General features: G+C 30.0%; 5 protein-coding genes and 1 long non-coding RNA gene across 11 annotated transcripts; 2 read left to right on the plus strand and 4 right to left on the minus strand.

The window, feature by feature from the left end:
• On the minus strand, window positions 1-2,153 carry LOC112747563 (uncharacterized). Its single transcript, XM_025795642.3, has one exon. It carries the CDS (start codon window positions 1,704-1,706, stop codon window positions 246-248), a length of 1,461 nt encoding a protein of 486 aa, XP_025651427.1. The 5' UTR covers window positions 1,707-2,153; the 3' UTR covers window positions 1-245.
• A 1,367-nt stretch (window positions 2,154-3,520) lies between these two features.
• LOC112747564 (probable serine/threonine-protein kinase PBL15) lies at window positions 3,521-8,484 on the minus strand. Its single transcript, XM_025795643.3, has 5 exons — window positions 7,929-8,484; window positions 5,047-5,182; window positions 4,818-4,951; window positions 4,616-4,739; window positions 3,521-4,173 (listed from the first exon to the last, which is right to left on the minus strand). The coding sequence occupies exons 1-5, from the start codon at window positions 8,340-8,342 to the stop codon at window positions 3,722-3,724; spliced, it is 1,260 nt and encodes a 419-aa protein (XP_025651428.1). The 5' UTR covers window positions 8,343-8,484; the 3' UTR covers window positions 3,521-3,721.
• Window positions 8,485-15,903: 7,419 nt separating this feature from the next.
• On the minus strand, window positions 15,904-22,251 carry LOC112747565 (SH3 domain-containing protein 1-like). 6 transcript variants are annotated; one of them, XR_011872689.1, is made up of 12 exons: window positions 21,790-22,251; window positions 21,391-21,504; window positions 21,070-21,139; window positions 20,834-20,982; window positions 20,519-20,620; window positions 20,240-20,440; window positions 19,615-19,677; window positions 19,356-19,499; window positions 19,122-19,196; window positions 18,433-18,584; window positions 17,589-17,653; window positions 15,904-17,042 (listed from the first exon to the last, which is right to left on the minus strand). XR_011872689.1 is itself a non-coding variant. In XM_072217487.1 (11 exons), the coding sequence occupies exons 1-10, from the start codon at window positions 21,847-21,849 to the stop codon at window positions 18,468-18,470; spliced, it is 1,095 nt and encodes a 364-aa protein (XP_072073588.1). In that variant the 5' UTR covers window positions 21,850-22,251; the 3' UTR covers window positions 15,904-17,042; window positions 18,433-18,467. The 6 variants fall into 6 exon arrangements, 5 of the variants coding, with proteins under 5 accessions (XP_072073588.1, XP_072073590.1, XP_025651431.1 ...); XM_072217487.1 differs by lacking the exon at window positions 17,589-17,653; XM_025795646.3 differs by lacking the exons at window positions 15,904-17,042; window positions 17,589-17,653 and having other exon boundaries at window positions 18,129-18,584; window positions 21,790-21,889; window positions 22,004-22,203.
• Window positions 16,229-17,285, plus strand: LOC112747566 (uncharacterized). The gene has a single exon (XM_025795647.3). The coding sequence runs from the start codon at window positions 16,229-16,231 to the stop codon at window positions 17,093-17,095; it is 867 nt and encodes a 288-aa protein (XP_025651432.1). The 3' UTR covers window positions 17,096-17,285.
• Window positions 22,252-24,218: 1,967 nt separating the features above from the next.
• On the minus strand, window positions 24,219-25,433 carry LOC112746962 (putative F-box protein At5g55150). Its single transcript, XM_025795063.1, has one exon. It carries the CDS (start codon window positions 25,431-25,433, stop codon window positions 24,219-24,221), a length of 1,215 nt encoding a protein of 404 aa, XP_025650848.1.
• A 688-nt stretch (window positions 25,434-26,121) lies between these two features.
• Window positions 26,122-26,688, plus strand: LOC112746842 (uncharacterized). The gene is made up of 3 exons (XR_003174645.3): window positions 26,122-26,226; window positions 26,438-26,506; window positions 26,623-26,688. It is a non-coding gene; the product is annotated as an uncharacterized lncRNA (long non-coding RNA).
• Window positions 26,689-26,991: the final 303 nt, after the last annotated feature.

Consider the following 26,991-nt stretch of genomic DNA (forward strand, 5'->3'; position numbering starts at 1 on the left):
TTTTTGATTGCTGAAACTATTGTTGCTTCTTTTTTATTGGCTGCAAAATAATTATCATACAGAAGTTATGTATTCCAAGATGGAAGCCATAGTGTGATACAAGATGTTACAGTTATGAGAACTATATATGAATTGATACATTTTTGAATTTGTACTATGATCATGTAATACTGAATGAAAGAAGCATTAAGAAAAAAACAACAAAAGTAAACAAAAAAGAATAGTATCTATCTAATCTAAGTTGGTCAAGGATAAGAACAAAATGCATCCTTTTTAATGCATAGGAATAGCCTCTCATATGCTAATGCCATCTTTCTAGCTGTGAACATAGAATTTGCATATTCACGGCATGCCTTTCCCCTTCTTGCAAGCCTTTCTTTCCCTTCAATCACCACTGCCTCAAGTGCCTCTAATAGGGACTCAACATTGGGAGAAAACATAAAGCCAAATTCATCATCAACCACAATAGTACCTTTGATGCTTGGAAACCTTGATGCCAAAAGTGGCTTCCCACTCATCATTGCCTCCATTAGAGTAAGATCAAGCCCTTGTGGCCTCAATGTAGGATTAACAAATATGTCAATAGCATTGTAAAATGCTCTTAACATGGATGGATCCATAGATCCTAGAACAAGAACTTGCCTCCCTAAATCCTTGTAGCGATTCGCCCACGGTCCAGAGCCGGCGACTATCAAGTACACATTAGGGTGCTTATGAATTAGCCTTGAGTATGCTTCATAAAGCAGAGGATGCCCTTTGTCCTTAACCAATCTTCCAGCCACACCAAGAACCAAGCTTGCATTGTTTGGAATCCCAATTTGGGTTCTAAACTGTTTTCCCAGTTCCAAATCTTCTCTGAAATCATCCTCATCTACACCATTGACAATCACATGCACTCTTCTGCTTGGAATCTGGTAAACATCCCTTAGCATCTCGCCGCAACTGTCACTAATAGCAACATGATGAGCATAGTTTCTGAAGAATCTTATCTCATTCAAAACCTTAGGGATAACCCCTTGAACACTGTAGTTGAAATCAGGGGACATAGGCTCATTATGCCTAAGAGCCAAATCTTGGAATATGCTTGATTGCAAGCTCTCCAATGCTATGCCATGCCAAGACACGGCAAGGTTCTGAAGGTTTCTTGCTATCCAATGAGGAAGCGCCACGCTTTCTGAGTGGACAACATCAAATGGTTCGCGCTGATTCTCTTCAAGAAACTGCTCCCATGCTTTGTTGTAACGCCACCTACCCGGCTCCCCTTCATGGCAATGAATGTGAGGTGAGGAAGGTGCATCTGCTTGGTGACTATTATCATCAGATGTGACTGGAGTTCCTTCAGGAGAGGTGAACACATGAACTTGGTGGCCGCGGCGCGCTAGAGCTGTGTGAAGTGTGTGAGCATGGCGCTCCATGCCACCTGGGGTGGTGCTAATAGGCCATTTTCTAGAGAACACAGCAATCTTGAGAGATATAGGAGGTTGCTTGTGGTTGAAGAAATCCAGCTTGTTCCACGAAAACTCGGCCAAGCGAAGATCGCCGGACCAGGCCTTAGATTTAGAAAAGGTGGTGCATATGGAGGTGTTTGTTGGGGTGTGGAGGAGGAAAAGTGCTGGCAAAGTGAAGAGAACAACAAAGAAAAGGGTGATACAGAGGTTGAAGTTAAAAGGGGAATTGGGTTTTCTTTGTTTGTTGTTTAAGGCCATGTTTAAACACAAGATGGGTTCTGATGATATGTTTTGTTAGGAACTTGAATGTTTTGTGAAGTGATAAAGAATCTATGGAGATTGGAAAGTATAGCTAGGAAGGTAAGGGTGCACTGAAACGTGTGTTGGGTAGGAATTTTCTTCTTTTCAGTGCGTTTCTCACGCCCCTTTGATGGGAAAGAAAAAGTGGAGTCATGTGCCATAGCTTTCGTAAGGTTTTGAGTTTGATATTGTTTCTATTATTTATCATGCCATTATGGACTATTATTTTATTGTCCTGAATTCATGCCTAACTTGTCTTTTTTCATGCTATACACAAACTTTTTAACTTCTTCTTCTTCATCTAGAGTCAAAAGTGGCTAGCCTAAGTTATTTGCTACATAAGCATATTAGCATTAAAATATGGGATCACAAGTATTCTGCTCTTCTATAAAATTTCAGTGTATATTATTGGTATTGTTATGCTGTATATGGATGAAAATTTGTCATTTTTATTTTTAAAATTAAAAAATAAACCCTAAACCATTAATTATACATCTCAAAAGTATACATATCTTTTATATAAAGAAGGATGAATTTAACTTTGATACTATAAGTTTTACTAATGCATCTATGTCACATAAAAATATCTATTTTTATATCTATTATTGAATAATTATCTAAAAAAATGGTATTAATAGATAATTATATTGAATATTATATTTTCAGTGTATTAAAATTAAATTTATATATAAATTATCTTTTGAAATTGGGACTGTTATTTATTATATTCACTAATATAAAAACTATATGAAAAAGGTAAGATAAGGAATTTTTCCCCCTAACATGGCCCAAATTTAATATCCATCTACTTTGTTACATTAAAATTTAATAAACCACCTTTTTTATTATAATAGAAGTCAACGGTTTGACTCGGAGAACGGGTATTGCAATTTGCGTACATGGTTTGAAAGCCTAAAGATTTGGTATCTCACCACTTTTGGAGTATATATAAACCATAGTCAAAACCATATGACATTGTATAAAACTGAGTACATAGCGTTTGCATGAGAATACAATTGCTCTTATAATTTGCCAATCACATGGAAAAGGTTTCAACTTGAAGCAATGAGCGTCACCAACTCCCATATTAATTGGTATTTTTCCTCCCTATGGAGATCTCTTGCCTACTAAAAGCGACGACTAAAACTAATTATCAATATTAAATATATATATTAAAATATAAAATATACATTAAAAATAAATTAAATTATATATAATTATATTTAAATAATAATAATTAATTTTTATGTACATTTAACATTTTTGTTTTTCAAAATATATCTATATTTTATTTTATTGTATAATTACTACAAATTTAAATAATCATTTTTGTTATAATTATGCTACGTATACACTAAAATCAGTCATAAAAATCAGTCACAGTATAAAATATATATTAAAATATAAATATACATTAAAAATAAATTAAATCACACATGTATTTATACAAAAATATATTGATGACTGATTTTATTAACTGGTTTTAATGTACGAATAATATTTTTATTTTTGTTATTAACATAGTCTACATAAGATTGAAATTAAATAAAACCATAATACTTGATAATTATAAAAAGTTACTTAAGTAAAAATATTATATTCTAGTAAATAAATGTGATTTTTAAATTAATAATAAATACTCGATCGAATAATAAAAAAAGATACTATATATTCTTGTGTAGATTAAGAGAGATGCAAATTTTTAATACAATAAATATATATGTATATATTGCTCTTGATATACACAAAAATAATGTATATAACATAACTAATTTAATACATAAACCAAGAAAAAATCTTTTTTGTAAAGCAAGATTTATTATACACTCAATAGTTTATCTATATTGCATACACATATTTTATACATTTACACACATATGTATAGGGTGGCCAACAATCATAATGTAGCCATACCACATGTGGTACCTTACACTTTACCTTAAAAACCACTCTTCTAATTGATAGTGTACAAATCAAGTCTTTTTGGTTGGGACTATAGGAGAGGGTTTCTTTTGGTTAGCACCACCTCTGCCCTTCACATTCTTGGAAGCTCCATTATTACTATTTCTAGTGGACTTACTCGCCGCCGGCCAGTGTCCGCTAGTAACCGCCATGTCCTTGAACTGTTGTAGGCCCTCAAGAGTGTCAACAACCGTTGCCATTCTTGGCCTGTCTTTAGGATTCATGCTTACACAATGCAATGCCAAAACAGCCATTTCCTTTGCACCCTTCACAGAGTATTGCCCTAAAAGCCTTGGATCCATTATGTACCTCAACCTCCTACTGCTCCTTAAGTACGGCTTTGACCAATCCACAAGGTTTTGCTCTGTCTTTGGTCTTGTCTTCTCCATTGCTCTCCTTCCTGTAAGGAGTTCTAGCAGGACTACTCCGAAACTGTATACATCACTTTTTGTGGTCAAATGCCCTGCAAGAAATAAGATATTTTATTTTTTTATAGATTTTTTCGTGTGAAAATTTTATATAATGATAAAACTACAAAAGAATAAAAAAAAAGAAAGATGAAAAATATTGTATTTTATATTTTTTGATTGAATTGAATTGAGAAAATAAAACAAGCAAATAAAGATAAGGTAAGATAAAGAAAAAATAAGATAATAAAAACTAAAATTGTAATTGAATTTATGTATTCTATTGAGTTGAATTTGTAGATCATGAAACTTCTTTATTGTTGTCATGAGCTAAGGTGGAATAGTAGTTTAATATATAATATACAACAACAACAACAAAATTTTATCCTACTAGATAAATCAATTATATGAATCAAACGATCTCATTAAACTTTATCATGTATCATCTGAGGCAGATAATTTGTATTGATGACAAAGAAAGGACAATAACGTAATTACCTGTTGAGATGTATTCCGGGGCAGCATATCCATAGGTACCCATAACTCTGGTGGAAACATGAGTGTTTGATCCCTCTGGTCCCATTTTTGCTAATCCAAAGTCTGAGAGTTTTGCTGTGAAATCCTATTATGATTCATAATATATCAATGAAAATAGTAATGAAATAATTAAGAAGACATAATGAATTAGTTAAACACGCACGGAATCAAGCAAGACATTGGAAGTCTTAAAATCCCTGTAAATGACAGGTTTGTCAGCTCCATGCAAGAAAGAAAGACCTTTAGCAGCACCTATAGCAATTTTTAATCTTGTTCCCCATGGAAGTGATGTTAGCCCTGAATGAAATCACATTATATAAGTATAATTAAGTAGGTTCTAAATATGAGAAATTCTTATATAATGTGATGCATATATAATTATATATATATACTTCTGAACAAGTGATTCTCCAAGCTTCCACGTGGCATGAATTCATAGACGAGTAAACGGTCTTCATCCTCGCAACAGTAACCAATCAACTTAACCAAATTGGGGTGCCTTAGCTGCCCAAGGAATATCACTTCTGCCTGCAAACCCACAATTATATTTTTTATTAACACTCATATTGGATCAAGAATCAGAACTTTGACTTTGACCAACAAATATGAAGTCATTTTCTATTATTGCATGTATCATAAATATTTTTTATCAAAATAAGTTATGAACATTCTCAATTGAAATTTTAAATTATTTACGCAAATTGTTAATCACAAATTTTCCAATACGTATGACATTTTTTATTGATTGTATAAATTAATATTTGTCTTAAGTAGACATTTGATACTAATATTTAAGAAAAAAATATATTAAATTTTTTATTTGAATCAAGTTAATTTTTAAATGAGATAGCTTATTATTTTTATGTTAACCTATATTTATTATAAATGTATCACATATTCATACATAATATATTTATACTCTTTATTATTATTATTATTATTATTATTATTTTAAACACTACTTTCTATTAATATATTGTAATACACATTATACATATTGAATTGTTTATATGTAATTTTTTATTTCTAATATATTAACATATAATTAATCAATAATATAATATTAGATATATTAATAGTACTAATAAATTTTTTGAAAAAAGTTGGGGAGACTATGGCCACCTTAAACCTCCTTGAATCTGCCACTGCCTTCTATTTTAAGATATAAAAGTAAAAATTTAGTTAAAGGGTGTCTTAAAGACATTAGTTGAAAGAATAAAAGTGGAAGATTTTGGTTTTTAAATGATTTAATGTAGAAAAATTAAAAATATTACATTTAACTTATTTTTTTATATAAATTTTAAATTATAATATTTTTAAAGAGTGTCTTTAAAATAGTTGTTTTCAAGATCCTAAAATTAAATATAATGAAAAGAATTAAAAACATATACTTTAAGATATATTAAAAAATAGTAAGATGTCATTTTTTATTATTAAACATCTTCTAACTTTTTATACATGGACCAACACATGTGTCTTTTTTGTATATAAAAGTGTACCAATATTATTAAAGTCTCATAAGATACTCAATTCCTTGACCTTTTTTTTTTTTTTTTCTCTAAGACAATGCCAATTGCCGGAGGATGATTGGGGCTTGGGGCTCTAATTAGGCACTGAATGTGAATGTGCATGTGAAGACTGAAGACTCATCTCTTCCTTTCAACATCTTGAATTCTTGATCATCATAGTATTATAAAATTGTGATTTGCGAATGTACAACCCTAACTACTACATACTTTAGGGCCGGGCCCTAAAGGGAAAAACAATGGTGAAGACTTTATAATTGGAGATCACTTTAATAAACATATTTAAAATATTTTTTTAAAAACGTTTATATGTGTTATTTTATTGTTAGATATTTTTATTAAATCAGTTAATAATTTATTTTTTAATAAATTAGAATAAAATCGATTTATTATAGTAACAATAATAAATCAAATAGTCTGTATTATAATTATTAGATTCGATTCGATCCGGTCGAATTACACAATTTAAATTGAATATTTTTAATTTTTTTGATAAAAAGATATATATTCTAAATTTTTAGTTTTGTGAACATTTAAATTTCTAAAAATTTAAATATATAATTAAATTTCTAAAAAAATTGAATTTATTATTATTATAATAAAAAATTAATTTTAAAAATAATCTGTTCATTAATACTATTAATAATAATATAACACATACATATTTTTACAAAAAAATATTTTACAGGTCTTTATAGAGCATCTCCCTTCACAATTATATATGACAAAAGTAATGTGAGTTTGACTAATGAATTCAAAACCTACTTCGGTACACGATGAACTCGTTAGTGGTGGATGCCTTTTCTAATCAAGAAGAATGGTACGGCAATTAAAATTTATTATTTTTTGTTATTAGGATAGTTATTAATGTTTAAAATTAAAATATATGATTAGATTACTAAATTAAAAAAAATTAAATTAAAAAAATTGAATTAATTACTAAATAATAATAAAAAATAATAAATTTTAACTGTTTTTTAGTTGTTTATGTTATGTACCGATAAACCAAAAAATCGTAAATCTGAGCTACAGATTGAGCTGACCATTGATCAACCAAAATTTGTTATATACTTATATTAAGTTACTAACTCATCACTGAATGTATTACATATATAATTCATTTTTTTTCATGTTCATTTATTTGACTCGTATTTATTGATAAAATTAATTTTTATTAATAATAGAAACATATTTTACACTAGCAGTTAATAAAAAATTATTTTTTAAAAAATAGAAAAACAATGGTGTGTACGTAGTTATTTTCAATAATACCTATAGCCAGTCATCTATATTAATATTGGCTAATATTAATTCCCTTCAACCTTATACCAAGCATCAGAAAATGAGTGATATAATAATTATGTTGTCTAGTCCAATTTATAATTTTCATCAAAATTTTAAATTTTGTTCTTATAATTAAAACTACAACTATATAAATATCAAGGTGTTAAAAAAAAGGAGTATATATATATATATATATATATATATATATATATATATATATACTTAATTATTACTACTGATAAAAGACAAATATTACTTGTTATTTAAATTTTCAGTTTTTAGTCTATTTTTTTAAAATAATATTATTTAATTAATTTAATTATTATTTTTATAGAAAATTATTTATTTTTTTATGAAAAATTATTTATTTTTTAGTTTTTTCTCTTTTAAAAATTGAATAATGGATAATTTTTAAAGAATACTTAATTACACTGCTAGTAAAAAATGATTTAGGTAACACTTACAAGCCATTCACGGTGTCCTTGTAATCCTTCAATGTCAAGAAGCTTAACAGCAACAGGTTGAGCCTTCAAACCCTGCCTCAAATTATCATCAACATACCCTTTATGCACGGTTCCGAATCCACCCTCACCAAGCAAGAAATTGCTCGAGAAATTTTGAGTTATGGCTCGCAATTCACTCAGCTCAAAATCATACAAATCCGGCCCAAACGAAAGCGAAAGCTCCTCATTGATCCTTATGGACGATGAACGGCTAAGCTCCGAGAATGATAACCTCCTAAAAGACGGTAACGGCGCCACGTCCTTCGATAAATCGGAGCGTGACGGCTTGCATTTGCTGAACCCTGTGAATATGGTTTGGTCCTCTGTTGAGCAACAATTTGTTGTGAATGGCCTCCATGATGATGGTTGCTTCATGTTTTTGGAAAATGTGTTATGTGTGAGATGCTACCATAGATCATATAATATAAGATTGCATAAGGTTTCTTTCTTATTTTCATGTTTGATGGAGACATACCAAAAGTGGAGGTGGCATGAGATTCTTTCTTCAACTGCTCTAACCACTCCTAGTCATGTATATTGTCTTCTTTATTTTAAGGATTTATTAAATCCTATGTTAATTATTAACGTGAAAATTTAGATACAGTCGACTTGACGACGCGAAGTTAAAAACTGAAAGTTATTAGATAAAAATTTAGTCAATTCAATCAAATCATGTAACGACTTTCAACTATTAACTTCATGTGAAGTCCTGCATACATAATTATATATTTGGTATTTTATTAATTTTTTGTGTTATTATTTTGATTATATTATTTTGACATATTTAATTATTTTCGTGACTAATTATTTAAGTAAAAAAATTATGTAAATACATAATGATAAATATAGTGGCTAATTTTTTATACCCTCAATATTTTGTTTTAAATAATACTGCTTAACAATATACATTGTATATAATTGAATTTCATAATTTCTCATGCATTTTTCTGAATTTGTATGGACTAATAGTGCATGTATGTAAAACTATTTTACATTATTGGTGCATAAAAAATACTTTCTTATTTCAACACTTTAATCACATACTATATATTTTTGGTTCTTGATTAAAATAGTGCCTTCATGCGGAAGAGAAGAACACACTATATTTATATTTTACTTTAAGTGTTGACTATCCGATCCATTGCAAGTGGAGAGAGTAATTAAACATAAACAAATTCTATGATGCCTAATATATAAATGCTTAATTTATCTAAAAATTCAGAGGAGCAAAGGTGAATCCTACTTTTATTTTTGTATCAAATAGTTAAAAAACTAGGTATCATATAATACATCTTAAACATATATAAGAGAATTATCTAGAAAATGATGAATGAACTATATACTTGATATAGTTTCCATTTCTAATTTGTATGATTAATTATTTGTACTTTAATAAAAATTAAATAAAATTTTTTGTTCTTATAAAATATTTGTATTTTAGTTTTATTTTCTATAATTTTTTTTTTTTAAAAACCAACAATCTATACTTCAAATGGTATAATCTTTCCATACTCATTTAAATATCGCGGATTCAAATCTCATTCTTAACTTTAGGAAAAAAAAATTTCTTAAAAAATTTTAGTTCAATACAATTTAAGGAAATGAGCATTCTAGAAATAACATTACAAAATTATGTATATAAACAAACTTTGATGAGAAGCTATCTACTAGTTCCAATTGCTTGGAAGATAATTACAATATTGTCTAGATATATAGTAGTATATCTTATTTATGCCAGCTCGCCTAATGATACGATTAATTAATTTAAATTTTTAAACTATTAGCTTTGTGGTTGATTAAAAGTTAGAACCTTATTATCTGATCCATGATACGAATGTTGCCAATTATATATTTTTTTAAACTTAACTTCCACTCATATTGTATAATTGATTACATATATGCCAATAAGAAAACTTAATTAATCTTATCTCTCTCACATTTCACAATGAATATTAAGTATAAAAAGAAAAAATTGTCTGCTAATATATACTTTAATTCAGTACCTAATTAAGTACCGTATAAGCCACAGGTTGTGACGAAGGGAATGAGTGCATCAATTTCTGTCTCTATTCAGAAACACAAATACTGACGAGCAACAAATGGTCCCAACCAAAAGAGGAGCAGTTACAAACTTGGAGTGCTTCATGAGGTTATATTTGTAATTGGCTCAACTTTGTGAAAATTAGAATTAAGTTAAAAAGAATAAATATTAAAAATCAAATTTTAATTAGTTAATATTAGTTATTTTTTATTCTCATTTTTTGGAGATTCAGAGTCTAGAGTTAAGTTTTAGATTTTAGGGATTAAAATTTAAAATAAAAATAATTTAAAAAATTTGAGTAATATTAAATAAAAAAAATTAACGTTGAACTCTAAAAAAAAATACTTTTAAAAATTGAATAATATTTTATGTAAGTTTATATTCTTTACCAAAAGTAGTTTAGAGACGGAGCAAGTGAAAATGAGTTTGATCATTAGTAATTTAATAAATTAAACAATGTTAACTTGTTAGAATTATTTTGTCGAACTTTTATTGATTGTTTGCTTTTTTTTTTAAGGAAAATGATTGAATGTTTAAATCGGAAATTTTTCTCTAACACCATAAAGTGATTGAATGATTCACTTTTAGTTTTTGGTGTCCTATGTATTATTGGGCCTTGAAGACTTAATAATTCGTGCACTTAATAAAAAAATAAACCAAGTTGAGTTGGTCTAATGGTTAGTTTACTAGTCCGCTTAAGCAAGTGTCAGGCGTTCGAATCCCGCCTTGTGCATGCAGCGTTTATTTTTTATTTGTTATTCTAACTCCTGGTATAAATTGAACAAAATCTAACATAATTGCTCCATCTTTTTTATTTTATTCTCCATTTAATAGAGTTATTTTACTAAGCGCCAAAATGTAAGGCAAACAAACACAATTAACTGCAGAGAAAACGAAGAACACGGTGCTAGAAGTAAGAAAGAAGTGTAAGCAACAAATGTGTAAATTAAACTACTTTTCTGGCTCCAATTTCAACTACCAAATAGAAAGCATCCATCAATTTGCTTAGAAAATGCTGATCATGTGACTATATCATTTTTGTTAGTCAACCCTAGTGTAATGTTGTTCATTCGACCTTTGACTAATTTTCTTCCAAAATCTCAACCATGTGATCTTTGACGACATTTAATTTCTACTTTTGTGAAAAGAGCTAGCACTATATATATAATCAAATGGAAATTTAATTACTTTCATGTAAAATCTTCAACATCAAAAGTCAAAAGTCAAAAGTCAAAAACAAAATACTCTGGACCAATAGTGTATATAGGACAAAAAATGTATGTAAATAATTTATCTTCAATCAAACCTGCTACGTATATATAAAAGGGGAGTAGTAGTGGGTTTGTTAGTATTACTTATCATACTACTAATAAAATTTGGTAATAAGCTAGAACCATTTGCTTTTGCTTGTAAATGCAGTACTGTTGTATTAAATTGGGTAATTAAAGTTCTTTTTATATTTAGATTTGAATTAAAATTAATAAACTCTTTACTTTTTTTAATTAAAAGTATTAGTTTCTTAGTATTCTCCTAATTATCTACTTAATTACTGGTACTTTTTTAGCAACTATATGTTTTTCTCTTATTTTAATTGAAACAAAACCATTATTTACATTTTTCATCTATAAACATATTTAGATTAATTTATATTTTTAGCATATATCCTCTGCTATGCAATGAAATGTATAATTAGTAAATCACTTGATTAAGAATTTATGCAGCAAAAAAGTTACTCTACGTAAATAGGTGCATTATAATAATATCAACGGTGCTATATATGTATAAATATATTTTTTTTGAAAAACTCTTTTGGCAATTTTTAATATTTTTGGTCTTTATTTAATTAGTATAAATATTAAATTATATTTAATAAATAAATTTTACTAATTAATATGTGTAAATTTTAAAAAATTGTGAATGCAAATTGTATTGATTTATTTGTGTAAAATTCTGGTAAATATAAGTGTAAATTATATATTTTTTGTGTGTAAAAAATTTAAATTATTACTGCCTAAATGCTAATAAAAAATAATAATATTTATTATCTATATAATATTATTCTTTTTTCACGGTATTTTTTAATCTGACACGCTAAATACTAATCTGTCGCAGATTAAAATTTTATTTCAAAATTTGTTATTAACCAATAAATTACTAATAGAATTCGAGTTTCAAATACTTGTTTAAGGTGCATTATAGATATATGACTCCGCTTATAATAGGTTTATTTTAAGAGATATTTTTTGTTTTTAATTATTTATTTATACAAGTAGAGTATAAATTAGGTGGGAATGATCTAATAATACATCATCTAGTCTTTTAAGAAAAAAACTCGAGCTACACTTTTATTTTTTAACATAAAAAATATTCTATAACAAATCATCATTTATTTCTAAATGAATAGTTAGAATTTAGAAATAAAGAAATTAATTATTGTATCTGATAATAATAAATATTCTGAGTAAAAAAATGCTCAAACTCACCGACTCAAATAGTCAAACTACTACCACCTGAACTCAATTTTATCTTTTTTATTGTGGTTGAATTTCTGGATTTTTATTTGTAATGAAGTAGTTGATTGTTTACTCATAATAACTTTTACTTTTGTTTCTATAATTCTAAGATTTTCACAGGATTTACCCTTCTTCTCTATCAATAAATACATTAATTAATAATTAAAAGCAAGGCATGTTAAAAGAGTTTCAGTTCTTTCATTTTTTTTCCCGAAAGAAGTTGCTGTAATCCTTCTCATTGTACAATCTTTTTCTAATTTCTTAATCCACTGTGATTTTGTGGCAAGCAAAGAAGTGTTGAAAGAGATACAAAACTTGAATAGCCTTTATAGCAATCAGATTAACTAGTTGTTTATTACACACAGGTACACACATGAGATAATTATGTTATATGTAAACTAAAATTAGTCATTAAAATTAGTTATTAGTATAAAATATTTATTAAATTTTAAATACACATTAAAAATAAAATTATTACTTACTCTCTAAGTTGTATTTCTTAATGTAGCCTTATACTCAATACGAAAAATGTATATTTTTGTGTATTTTACTAAGAATTGAACTAAATATTGAAGACTTTTTTTCATGAATAGTATACACTAAACTGTTAATTAATGAAAATTAATATGTCTAACAAATAGAAGACCAATACTGATTTAATGATTAAAATTAAAAAAATTTATGAGTAAATGGTTAAACTTATCTCTAAAAAATTATTTATTCTTTACATTAGAATTTGAAAGATTTTTTTAAATTAAGTTCATCCTACAAAGATTTTAATTTAGTCATATTAATTCTTTTATTATTTTCGTTGTTGATAGTGTCAAAATTTGTTGATTTGGCACGTTAAATGACATTATATTACATAACTAACAATTTTTAATTGATTATTGATAAGTTTATAAAATTAAATTAAATTAACTTCAAATTGAAAGATTTTTAAGTCAAACTCAATCCTAAAGAGAAAGACTAATGTGATTAATTTATAATTTTCAAAGAAACTAATTTAAGAAATCAGTAATCTTTTATAGGACACTCTACTATACAGATTAAAATTGTATAGAGAGAGTATAAATTCTTTTTATATTATTTTTTATTATTTTATTATTATTTAAAATGTGGATCCTAACTTTCTCAATTTCTTTTTGGGAAAGTATAGGGAGCCAATAGCTTAAGCATACAATACGTACAATGGAGGTTTAGGAAATATTAGAGATATAATCATTAGTGTTACATTGTTCTATCAGGTTACGCTTTTGGGATGAGTGATTTCATGATATGACATTAGAGTTCTAGATCCGAAAGGTCAGGGGTTTGATCTTTAGTGAACCCCAAAATCAGCTTAAGTTTTTGGGATGAGTGATTTTATGATATGAGATGTTTATTTATCCTGGTATCCGGATGGTTATTCTGGATAGTATGTGTGATGTTTATTCTATTTATGGATCAAAGATTTAGCCTATTGTACACATTGTACACTTAAGTCATTGGTTCCCTAGCACTACTCTTTCTTTTTATCTCATGAAAAAAAAAAATCTATAAATTTACATCTTTACTATATAATTTACCATCTTTTATATATGAATTTGACCATTTATTATTTTTTGATTATATATATATTTTTTTCTCTTCCCATGTACATGTCATAGGTGAGTCATTTATTGGTGAAGGCGAAGAAGAACACATTTGGTGATTGAAAAAGAGGAATTTTATGTGAAGAAACGGAATGGAGCAAAAGTCCAACACAACTTCCTCTATGGACATGGTCAACTAAATTATCTTTCTTCCTTTCTACCACAATTTCATCCTACCTAACTTGAATCCAAAGCTATCCAAATTTGTTTCAATGATCCTAGCTAGATTGCTAATTACATTCTTAACCTCATTTTATCTTTAATCAAATATATCAAAATTTTCTAAGAGATGCTTCTACACAGCATTAATTATTTCTGAATTTCATAGATACACATACAACTCTACAAAAGATGAAGAAAAGGGCAGAAAATCAATGAAGTAAATTAAATTACAATTTGTATTCCTTAATTAATTAATTAATTTTAGCAGATTGATGCTTCACCCAAAGAACAACTCTGTCTGCTTCTATGCTAACCTTCTCTTCATCTTGCAACGCTTTCTTGAGCCTCTTTTCTTGCTCTTTCACAGAGAAGGTGCTCATGTCAGACAGCATTCCATCCTTCTCTCCCCACAATTTGACCTGCTCTGAAATCGACTCAACTCCACCATTTTTGTCATTCTTCCTTGTTGCCACCGGAACAGCGGTGCTCTTCTTGCCGGTGACGGAGAAGCAAAAGCAACAACCTGATCCTCCTGCTGAGTATTCTGCATCCATCATGCATGCAAACAAATTTTATTTCCTCTGATCTAAGTGCGAAAATCAATGACACAATGTATATGGAGTTGTTGAGATGAGGTCTTTATAATAATGTATTGGATCATGATATAATAATAGAATATATTGCAAGAAATAATTTAGATTTTTTTTAAAGTTAGGATTTAATTTAGTCTCCTAGTTTTTCACCTCATGGCCAAGGTTAAAAATTTTTGATATAGAAACAAAATGAACGATATATTTTAACATGATAATTTTTGGTATTTTTTAAAATTATGGGAGTATATACATAAATCAGATCTTCTGATTTGTGTTTAAAAAGTTAAAAAAATTCAGAGTCCACAAATTAGAGGGTCCAATTTATGTTAAAAAAAATTGAAAAAACTCAAAGTACACAAATTGGACTATGCGAGCTTTTTAATTTTAAAATTTTGCTTAAGAAATCGTATGATCTGACTTGTGGTTGGGCAAATATGAATTTCGGAAGTTAGAAAACGGACCCTCCAAGTTATTTGTTGTTTTCAATTTTTTTTCTGATGGAAAACTCGCATAATCCAATTCTGTTCCACTAATACCACATGGCTATAAAACACCTGTATTCCCATATCTAATTCCAACATCATTTTTGTTTCCATATTCAAATTAAAAAGTAGTTAATATAGTTATAAATTTTAATCATATTCAGTTTAATCATAGCATTACCAATTTAGTTAACAGAATATTCATGTTTATATATCTAGTAATTAAATTGCCAATTAACTAAATATCCAATATTATATTAATTAAATTAATTCATTATTATAAAAATTCAAAAATCTTAGTCCAGTGATAATGATCTATGTCTTTTAATAGATGTATCTAGATTCAAAATTTGGCTAGAATTCTAAACTCTAAATCTGACCGTGTAAGTGTAGAGTATATGCGAATATTGTAATTTTGTAAGACCTAAAGTTGGGTGAACATTTATATGTTAAATAATAAAAAATTATTTAATAATAATTTAATTAAATATATCAAATTAATAAAATTATATAAAAATAAAAGTTTAATTTTAATATATTAATAATATAAAATATTTTATATAATCATATAATTACATCTATTTTTTAAATAATTATTTACAAAATTAATACCTATCCTCCTAAAGGTTCATGCGAATAGGATTCCAGAAGTTGTGGGTCCTTGAGAATGCGAGATTGGATCTCATCCGTTGGATTGAAAAGCTGAGAGTTAGCCGTTGCAGGCATCAGAGTTGACAGTTGACACCCACTGACTCCACCGCCCCCAAAATCAGGCTCCCACTTTCACCCACAAAATCACTGACGATTCTCACTTCACTCTTCACTCCCAAACAAAAATGGTGGGCTTCTTCTCTGACCTCTCTGACACAGACGATTCCGCCATCGACGACATCATATCACAAGCAAACGACGCATGCCTTCTCGACCAAATTTCCGCCATCAACTGTTCTTCCTTCACTGACTCTTCCATTCTCCCCTCCCACCTCGAATCTCGCTTCCGCAAGCTCAAGTCTTTTCCGGCCACCACCCACCGCGCTGCTGCCGGAAAACCAACAACCCCACTGCCCGACCATTCCAAAGATGAAAACTTTCCCATATCCGATTCTTCTAGAAGCTTCCATCAATCCGCCAAGGCTCCCGTTTCTTCGCCTTCAGGAAAGAACAAGCCAAATGGGAAAATGGCGTTGGACCCCAAATTGCAACAGGGGTGTGTCTCTTCACCTTCCGATTCGGTGGATTCTTCGTATGGGAGAAATGGGTTGAAGTCAAAATCCAAACTTGGCTCCATTTCATCTGGTTCTGGTTCTTCCGATGGGTCTGAAGAGAGTTCATTGTCTTCAATGTTCAAACCAGCGGAAAAGGGTAACAAGAACAAAGTGAAAGTGAAGAATTCTGGTTCGGCGTCTTCACCTTCTCCTTCGCCACCTCGAAGAGCGGGGTGTTTCTGGTGCTCTCCGAAGAAGGATTCGAGGAAGAAGAGTAAGGAGGTTGATTGGAGTGTTCTTGGTTGGGACAAGGATGATGAGTTGCTTTCGGATTTGAGAAGCTTCTCGAGCAAGAGGCAGCAGAAGATTCTTAAGAAGGCATTGAAGGAGGAACAGAAGATTAGCCGCGAGGCTGAGAAGATTGTGGAGTGGGCTAAACAGGAATCTGCAAGGATGAATGTTAATGTCATTGATCATGAACTCAGTGATACAGATTAGGAGACAATGCAAAGGATATCACTGCATTTGGCATTTATGTCAAGAATTTTCCTTACCAATAGAGTAGTTGTTATTAATTACTATAAGAATGTTAGTTTCTTGGATTCGAGGGTCATAATGACTACTTGTTCTTATATGAAGGCTATAGTTGCTGCATCTATACAAATTTATACATATTAGACATTGTCTATATTACAGCTATTTTATTTTCGTTGGGATGATTTTCAAGGTCTTTTCATATTGTTGCAGTAAATTGAGAAATTACCTTGGATAACATCTATTATGACCAGACAAGTCTTGGGCATCTAAATCTTTTGTTCAGAGCATCACTTGTTGATATGCTTAAAATTTTAAGAGTTATCAAGTGACTTTATAATTAATGATGTAACATTAAGAAATCATTTTATCTATATATGGCCAAACTAGTAGTAATTGTTGTTTCAAGTCACCTTTGCATGACTATGTAATTCTAATTGCAGTGTAGATTTTGTACCGGGAGAAAGGTTATGTGAATTGGCCAAGAACACCTCAATATAGTGGCAAAATGAATCTCCCTACCTACACAGAATATTTCAAAGGATAATTTGGTATTTTCACAATGACTTATTCATTTTCTGATTTTGTTATATATGCAACAACTCAGCTTAGGACAACAAAAGCTTAATGCAAGTTCAGGTGACAAATCCTAAGCTATAACAAAGTAGTAGCGTGGGCCTGGGAGGAATTATGATGCCTTTCCTTTTTCTTAAGATACAACATAATGAAATGATTAATAAAGCAATGGAAGGAATTTGTAGCAAACAGGCTGCGAGGCTGGCATGCAACTTTGTATGGCTGTACACATCTGATGCAATGGAATCCAATCCAGTTTATTCAATTCAATTTATGATCTGAGAGTCCTTTTTAAGCATTCATTTATGCTTTCATATGATCTACCGAATACCAACATTTCAAATTATTGGGACCCAGTAACAAAAACAGAAACAATAGCTATAGTGTGTTTTTGCTAAGTCCACCATCAAGCAACTAACAATTTAAAAAATACAAATTACTTCTTTTCATATTGATACATTTGAAGATTCTTAATACAACCATATTTTCATCCTATAGAAAAAGGTCAAGGTGATTTAAAATTTATCCACCCCTAAGAAAATACCAAAGATACATCAATATACATATTAAAATTGCTATTTCCTATCATAATTTATATGCCCACTTATACATCATACTGCACAAATTACAAAATCACCCAAAAATACTTGCAAACACATGCTATATGGCTTTCCAAATAGACCTATTCCGTGATTAAAAAAAAAAATATACAATTTTTGCCTCACCTAATCAAAAGACCAAAGGTTGCACTGACTTGATGTTATTCTACTTCCGCTATCTTGCTGGCTGGTATTATGTCTTGTCTCTGTACATAGGCAGAGGGAAACCATCCAGCATTGCCCTTGCATTCTCCTTCAGACCATCCATTCCGATCAACCTAGAAATGCAGCGGACGGTGAGTAAGAATACAAGTCAAACCAGTAACAAGCTGATTTCGTTGGGAATAAAGAATATAGCTTATATCTCTATTAATAAATCAAACAGTGGTAGTAGTTGCAAAATGCAAATTAACTAAGTGATAATACAAAAGAAGCATAATATGTTAAGGTGTAAAGATGTGGCCAATAACATGCTATCAAGATGGCAACATCAAAATTATCTGTTTTCGATGTACAAAAAACAGTGAAAAGCTATGAGAGTAGGGGAAGGTATGGGAACCAAATCACAAGAAACAACCTGTGAAAGATGATTCATTTTGTTGCCATTCAAGATAGAGTTCAAGCCAAATGTTATGTTTGGATGAATTTTTTATACAAGTGAAATATGATTTAATTTGAATTTCACTACTACTTCCTCCCTTGGATTCTAAATTGCAAGAAGAAATACAAATGGCTTTTAGGACCCAGCCAAGGACACATAATTATGAACGAAGAGAAGTCCATGATAAATAGCTGAAAAGTTCTTAAGGAAGTACCTGACGAACTACAACATAATCATCAACTGATAGGCTCAATTCTCCCTCGGCTTGAGCATCAAAAGGATGTATGACCTACAAAGTAATAGAGAAATTATTTACTTTTAAGCTATGAACAAAAATTAAAAATTACACATCAGTTCTTGCAAATTTGAAATTATATCAGATAACAGGACTTTAATTTTATGTAAATCAAAAGATTCCAGATCTGTTCGTTTGTTTTACACAACATACCTTAGCAAAAAAGAATGTTCCTGTTTGATTGTTGTGTTTATGATCAACGCCATTTGAATTAGCATTCTCAGTCGTAGGTTGACTATGCCCAACTCTTGGTGGTGGAAATGAAGAAGACTCTTTTGGATGTCTCTCATCAATCATCTGAGTAGCACCCGATACAATGAATTTGATAAGTAAAACTAAAATTGTTTGCAATATCATTCCAGAGGCAAACATGTAGAATAGATACAGGAAGAGTCAGGCTACAAGGGATAACCTCAGTATATAGTTTCTCTAGAATAACAAGGGCATTTCGATGATAGGCTCTCTCAGCATCAACCTACCAAATGGGAAACCAAATGAGAAAGGAAACACAAGGCTTAGGATAGGAAAATACATGAAAATAATTTTTCTCAACTATAAAATAGTGTAACCAATCTACATCATATAAGAAAAACTAATTATATGATGAGAAATTTTACCATTATGAATTTAGATTCTCATAAAGGTTTTAACCCACGGCGGGATAGAAACCACAATTGATCACTAATTCACTATCATGTCAAGTATACACACTAAGGGAAGAATGGACCATGGATAGTTTGCAGTCTTTACCTTCACTCACACACAGAGAGACAGAAGTATGGGAAGGAAATTGGTCAATAATTAAGGGGGAATTTATAACATGATCAACGACTTAGTAAACGTACTAACGTAAACATCCTCTTGTGTAACCAAGAATCTGATATTCTAAAGTTTCTTTATGTTCAAATCCCATTCAGCTGATACCAGCAATACGTTTTTACTATAATAGGCCATGATGATCAGCATAACTCAGGCACATAAAAGTCAAATCAACAATCAGATAGCAAGAAACGCCTTGCACATAGAATTTAGCTTACCATTGTACAAAGGCTCTGGAGGGTTACTTGTTGCTGTTGTTCTTCAACTGACAACATAGCAGTGGTTGCTTCCCTGCCAAGTGCCGTCAAGGCGGATTTAAGCTCTTTCAGCCTTGTTTCTGCAGTTTGAAGCCTCATGGAATTTTCTGCAGACACAGAAGTATCCCTCAACTTTGATCGACGCCTCAAAACTTCAGCAGCCTGATGAGAAGACAACTGTGATAAATACCTTGCATTGAACACCATCATATACATGCCACTGTGGCAGTAAATTATTACCTGGGCTTCTACTTCTTGACGAAGTTTGTCATAGCGATGCGTGAGGTGGCGTGCATCCTCCAAAGGAGCGCCAGTTATTTGTGCTCGCAGTGGCTCAGAGATCTACAAAATAAACCTGAGGCAGGATTAGGAGCATAAAATTTGAGAGCAAGGTGGGATAAGGGAAAGCAATTGTTGGATATCTCCATTTTCTTCTTATTCTTCTTTGTTTTTGCATAAAATTGAGGAATCAATATGAGTATATGAGATATAATTGAAGAAAAAAGACAAAAACTTGCAACAATGATAATTTAGTAATAGTTCCCAAAAGATTACCTGATCACCTAGGATCCCAAGCAAAGTCTCTCTCTCATTTTCCAATGTTTCGTATGAGTTACCGAATTGAAGAGAAGGCCCTGCCAGAGGGTAATCACCCCCTTGATTCTCAGTGCCATACTTACAGCAGTCCTTAGCCAACTTCCTCACTGAAGTATACATAGAACACAATGTCAATTATCATCCCTGAGGCAGAAACTAACTAAACAGAGACAAACAAAAAAATGCAAACTCACCTATCTCCATTTGCTTGGAACTAACAGAGATCAAACCTTCAATACCACGAACAATATGCCGCTGAAAATGCTGCAAGCATCACACAGACAAATAAGCATTCTTAAATCATTAAATTCCAGCCATTAGATGAATGAAAAGGAGGAATTAATGTAAAGTAAGTATACAATATCAACGAATGAAATTGCAAGAAAGTGCCAAATCAGTATAAACAACTATACATTACCATAACTACCCACCATGATTTCTCACTTTCCTGTAATTTGATTGGTTGACATATTAAACCACAAGTGCATAGAAATTAATCTTAAATGAAAATACACCTTAGCAGTCTTTGTTGAATTGTATAACTTTCTAAGTTTTTCATGACATTCAAGTTCGGATTCATCTGTCATGAGCGGTTCATTGCTGATTTGGCCTAGTTGTCTAAGTATAGCCTGCAAAAGTTAAAAAAAAAAAAAATCATGATCTCGAACAAGGACAGAAACAAAATTCAACAGTGACAACCAGCGAGTCTAGTCATTCTACGCTTTCCAGTTTCCATTATTAAAAAAAAAATGAACTTTTGCACAAAACCTAACTTGAAAATTTTCAAGGTAAACTCGTAATCACATGCTACAGTAGAAATTAACCTAAAACAGTGAACACAGCCAGTAAGCAGAACCCGAATTGGCAACTACACCAAAAGAAGTTCCACGAGAAAGAGAACAAGGAAGCATCACCTGTTGCTGCCTTGCAACTTGTTCCCTTAATTTGCTAGCTTGCTTCCTTATAGCGTCCATCTTTCTCCTTTCTTTAATAACAGAAACAGTTACCTTTGTCCTGAAGTCCAATCACAAAATGATCAATAAAAAGAAAAGCTTTGCCTTTTGAATTGCAACAGTTCTTGAAGAAATAGAGAGGGGAAAAACAACGCATGGATCGAAAGGGAGTTGCCTAGAGAGAAGTTAGAACTTAGAAGAGAAGCGAAAGGAAGAGAAGAAGGTTTAGACTTTAGACAGTGGAAACGGGTGAAAAAGTGCAATGAAGATTGAAGAGAGAATCTTGGTCTTCGCGGAGAAAAGTGTCTTTTCATAAAAGAATTTCCGAAACCGGGACACGCACATGTGAAATTTTCACCGTATTCAGAATTTCTTAGGTGCCCTTTCAAGGAAAGGCCAATTCTTAAACGAGGAGGTTTTGTCGCTCATTTTTTATTATTGGCCAAATTTTAATGTAATATTTAATAATTATTGAATTTTATGATATTTTTTTAAAAATAATTTTAATAAATTATTTTAAAAAATAAAAATTTTACTAAACCAAACCTAACTACTCGAAATAATTTTAATTTTAAGTTCCTTCAGTTATTTCTTGATTAATAAATTAGATACTTTGAGGTATGACGGTTTATTATCCAGCTTTAAGTTAGGTTTCTCGGTACTTTTCTATCTATATGGTAGTAGACTAGTAGTATTTGACTATTTATCAATTTTAACTTTTAAGGCCCAAATTTTATATACGAGTGGTTACTAATTTGCTGGGTGATGGTGATGACCGTGGATAAACTGATATTTTATTATATAAAAAAATATTTATAGAAAACCAAATGATAGTTAAAAATTTAAAAAATAAACTAGGTATCCTCTATGATGCAAAGAAGCATTGTATTCTATTATAAAAAAATTTAAAGAATAAAAACCAAAAAATTCTAATTTTCTTTTTTAAATCTACACGAAAATACACACTTTAAGAAATCCAAATAAATTATACAAACTTTTTAAGTTTTCAATACATTAAAAAATCCTAAATTTTCTATTTTAACTACTTTTAGCTAAATCCTATAAAGAAGAAGACTAAGAAATAACTTTTATAAAGCGCAAGAAAAATCACTAAAAAACTGTGATAGATAGTAAGTAAATAAATAAAGGAGTCCTCTAAAGTTTTGGATATTAATAAATAGTGGAGTAATAGATATTAATGTAATTTTTGGATTTGAATCCTCTAAAGTTTGAATTTTATTTTAAAGAGTAAAGTGTGATCTCTCGCCATTAATTTTATAGGTGGGACCAACAATAAATATGAAAGAGAAATTATTCAATAGTAGAAGATCACACTTTATTCTTTAAAGTGAAATTTAAACTTTAGAAGATGTAAATCTGTAACTTTTAATCTACTATTATTATTATTATTATTATTATTATTATTAAATGCGTGTAATAATAATAAGGATTTAACTGGCCTATCTCTTAAGATATAAAATAAGGTTATTAGTGATAAAAGGTTTGAAATACTTTATTTTAATAAATACTCACCAAATACATTGAGAATTTAAATTTTATATTATTTTTTATAAAAACTTTTTTAATTTATAACTTAATCATAAGAGTACATGTTAATTAAATCCTAATAATAAATATCAAATTAGTTAAGTTTTTATCTCTTAATAAATGATTTTGTGTTTAAATTTTAAAAATAATAATAGTAATAGAAATTCTTTAATCATATGTTTATTGATGTTTGATTTTACTAAATATATATGTTTTCACTATAAAGAAAGATTCTATAATATCAAAGATTAAGATATCTAAGTTATGTATGAATTTTTTTTTTCTTATTTTTTTTATTTGGTGATTATTAAAAAATTATTATTGTGTTAATCGCCGGAGTTCAAAAGATCTCCACGATCACAATAAAAAATATCTCAAGAGTCAAAGTCAGAAAAAAAATTTAATAATTGGAGTCAAAAGTAGTCAACCGTCAATGTTGGAAAGAGTTTAATAGTTATAAAGCAAATCATGGTTGAAAAAAATAAGAATGAGTTAGACATATTTGAGTTTTAAGTTTATTTAAACTCTAAATCTCTAAGTTTGCTTCAGCTTAAGACTATCTAAAATCCAATTTTTTTTCAGGTTCAAAACTATTTAAAGTTTGAGATTACTTTATACCAAATAATTTAAGATAATTCAATCATAGTTTAACTGAAATAATTGAATTATAATAAAATAATACATAAATTTATAAATAAACACACAAATATAAACTTTTTATTTTAACTACTTTTAACTAACTCCTGTAAAGTAGAAGACTAAGAAATAACTTTTACAAAGCGCAAGAAAAACCACTAAAAAACTGTGGTAAATAGTAAGTAAATAAATAAAGGAGTCCTCCATTAGGGTAACAACCAAGTTGGAGGACACACCCATTCCACATTTGGTAGTATTTCGTTGGTGTTTGTATCTTCTAAGTTTAAGATGCCCATATCTTGCAGGCTGGGTTTGCCTAGAGTGTGCAACACCACTTGGTTGTCTGTGTAGTATATATGATTTCTCTTGCAATATGGGGATTTGCCAGGAAACATCTGAACAGACGAATTATATCCAATCATTACTGCATAATCTTCTAAACTATGCATTCTTGACCATTCTTTTGAATTCTTGTTCAACTTGAACACATCAAATTTATTGCAGACGTGTAGCATTTCCATAGTCCAATCATTATGTTTAACTATCATTAACAAACTGCCATCAACACAACCAATCACATACTTGTTCATGCTGCAAGTATAGTACATGGTCAATTTGGCAGGAGGCGGGGCTTCACACATTCCTCCAATGGAGGTCAGTAGCGGTACTAGTTGAGGCCGGGGCTTCTTCCCTAGTTCGTCCATAATGACCTTCTTATCAAACTCATACAGACTTGTATCATCGTCTAAGGCGTATATCTTGTCTTGGAAAAATATGACATCTTGAAAAAATGTCGACATCTGTTCAGTTGGAATATGTGTCCATCTCTTGTCATTCAGTTTACAAACGGCCAACTTGCCGCACTCTTTATATATAGCCACTGCCATGAAGTCGTCATTGTCAGGAGGGGAGGATATCACAATCTTCTGAATCTCATACTTATGAAAACTAATGGCGTCAAGATTATAGATCACATCGTTATAAAGATCCACCAGAACATATTCATCTCCGTGCCAGTCAGGGTGATAACGAACCACATCTGGAAAAGTTGAAACTGGAGGAAGATCGATGTGAGTCTTAGTAAAAGGATTCAACATTCGTATTGCTCCCTCGGATATCACAACAGTAATTAACCATCCATGACAAGAACCACGAATTAGGTTGTCATTAATATCAAAATCGGGGAACATAACATGGTAGATCTGCTCCTTTTCAAGAATATGGCTCAAAGAAGAGTCGTGAGTAGTGCCAGGTAACAACAGCCATGGGTTTCTTTTATGATTTGGAATGCTCGAAAGTTTAGAGTTCCATTCCTTACAAACCAATCGAAGCCGAATGTAATCATGGTAGGAATACAGATGCTCTGTGATTTGATACAGAAGATCAGGATGAAGGTTCGACCATCGATCAATTTCGGCCATATAAGTCACAAGGGAAAATTCAAACAACAAAAAGAAAAGAATGAGGCTAACCCTCAACTTCGAGCTGATTATATATGATATTTAAATATCTTTCATTGATTCTTAACTTTTTTTTTTGTTTGGTAAATATATCTTTGCTCGGTTTAAAATGATTTTGTGTTTCGAAGTGTTTAAATTCAAATCAATTTAAAAAAATTGGGATCCAATCTTTTCCAATTCAAACTAGAACTAATCAAAACTAAAACTAATCAAAATCTTAATTATTTATAATTTTATATTGAATTGGATTCTATTTCTAACTAACATCAGGCATTATATCAAATCTAGAGTAGAGAAATTATTGGCGAAAAAAAATGAGTTAAATTTTCAGCAAAACCGTTTCATGCAAAGCAAATCAAATCAAAATGCTTTAACTTCAAACTTACATTTCATGCATGATTTTGGGACCATCCATCCAGTAGAACAATGACAAATGCCGAGTCGCATCACTTGCTAAATTAATAAAATGATAAATTGATAATAATAATAATAATAATTTTAATGTTTAACTTATCATTAAAATTGAAATAAGATAAGAATAAGATACAAATTTCAAAAGCATTTTGATTAGGTGTTCCAAAAATGGAACACATGTTGTGTGAATGCGAATCAGATCTACTTCTAAATACGCGCCTTCACACACTCTGCACTTTATCTTTCTCCTGTGTGGAATTCAATTAGTGATTTGTTGATTCTCCGATTTTCCGTCGTCACGCGCCGCCGCTGCAGCGATTGTCCTCGATCTCAACTTACCGTAATTTTATTTCTTTGATGATCGCGATTAACAGCGAAATTTCCAATAAAGAACAGAAACCAAAAACGATTTCCTGTTCTGTTCTAATATAATTACAATATTCTCCATATCATCATCAACTACGATTTTTGATCTGTGTTTTTGTCGCGTATAAATTGTAATGAAATTTAAACATAAATGTGTTGATATGTTACTGTATATTACTTGCCAGGGAAAATGGATGGAGCTTTTGTGCATCAAACAATGGATAAGTGGCCTTCTTCCAATCTTGTTTATTCTGGTGAGTGAGCTTAAATTGTTTAAAGCTGTTAATCTGTTTTATTTTATTGAAATAATTGATTCATAATACAGATTATTCATTAATTAATTAATTTATATGGTTCTTGCATCTTTTAGGCTATTCTTTAAAAGCTGCTTTGATGGTTAATTATGATTCAGCTGGATCGTCTCTTTGTCTACCATGTAAGAGGAATTATAATCTATCATCTGAATAATACTATACATTTAAATCTTTTTGTTAATTAAATTTGAACTAAATTGATATAACATAACAAAAATCAGTTATCACTAACATTATTTTAAATTTTATTGTTTAACTTAGTTAAACTTAAAAGTATAAAATAACTTTTGTGTGTAGTATTACTCTTATATTAAAAATTATTACTGTATTTTTTTTTTCTCCAGAAATAATGGATTGATTTATAATGAATTGGATGCTGACCACCTTGTTGATTTCATTTACAGACTGTAAATAAACGAGACAGA

Source organism: Arachis hypogaea, chromosome 15, assembly GCF_003086295.3.
Source record: "Arachis hypogaea cultivar Tifrunner chromosome 15, arahy.Tifrunner.gnm2.J5K5, whole genome shotgun sequence".
NCBI lineage: Eukaryota > Viridiplantae > Streptophyta > Magnoliopsida > Fabales > Fabaceae > Arachis > Arachis hypogaea.

Excerpts from the sequence above, each read along its gene's own strand:
- LOC112747563 (XM_025795642.3), bottom strand. The coding sequence starts at position 1,706 with ATGGCCTTAAACAACAAACAAAGAAAACCCAATTCCCCTTTTAACTTC.
- LOC112747564 (XM_025795643.3), bottom strand. The coding sequence starts at position 8,342 with ATGAAGCAACCATCATCATGGAGGCCATTCACAACAAATTGTTGCTCA. Across the intron at positions 5,183-7,928 it reads AAGGACACCGTGAATGGCTT|GCAGAAGTGATATTCCTTGG; the intron begins GTAAGTGTTACC and ends GTGGGTTTGCAG. Across the intron at positions 4,740-4,817 it reads CCAATGTCTTGCTTGATTCC|GATTTCACAGCAAAACTCTC; the intron begins GTGCGTGTTTAA and ends GAATCATAATAG.
- LOC112747566 (XM_025795647.3), top strand. The coding sequence starts at position 16,229 with ATGGTGGGCTTCTTCTCTGACCTCTCTGACACAGACGATTCCGCCATC.
- LOC112747565 (XM_072217487.1), bottom strand. The coding sequence starts at position 21,849 with ATGGACGCTATAAGGAAGCAAGCTAGCAAATTAAGGGAACAAGTTGCA. Across the intron at positions 20,621-20,833 it reads TTGGGATCCTAGGTGATCAG|ATCTCTGAGCCACTGCGAGC; the intron begins GTAATCTTTTGG and ends TTTATTTTGTAG. Across the intron at positions 19,197-19,355 it reads GAACATTCTTTTTTGCTAAG|GTCATACATCCTTTTGATGC; the intron begins GTATGTTGTGTA and ends ATTACTTTGTAG.
- LOC112746962 (XM_025795063.1), bottom strand. The coding sequence starts at position 25,433 with ATGGCCGAAATTGATCGATGGTCGAACCTTCATCCTGATCTTCTGTAT.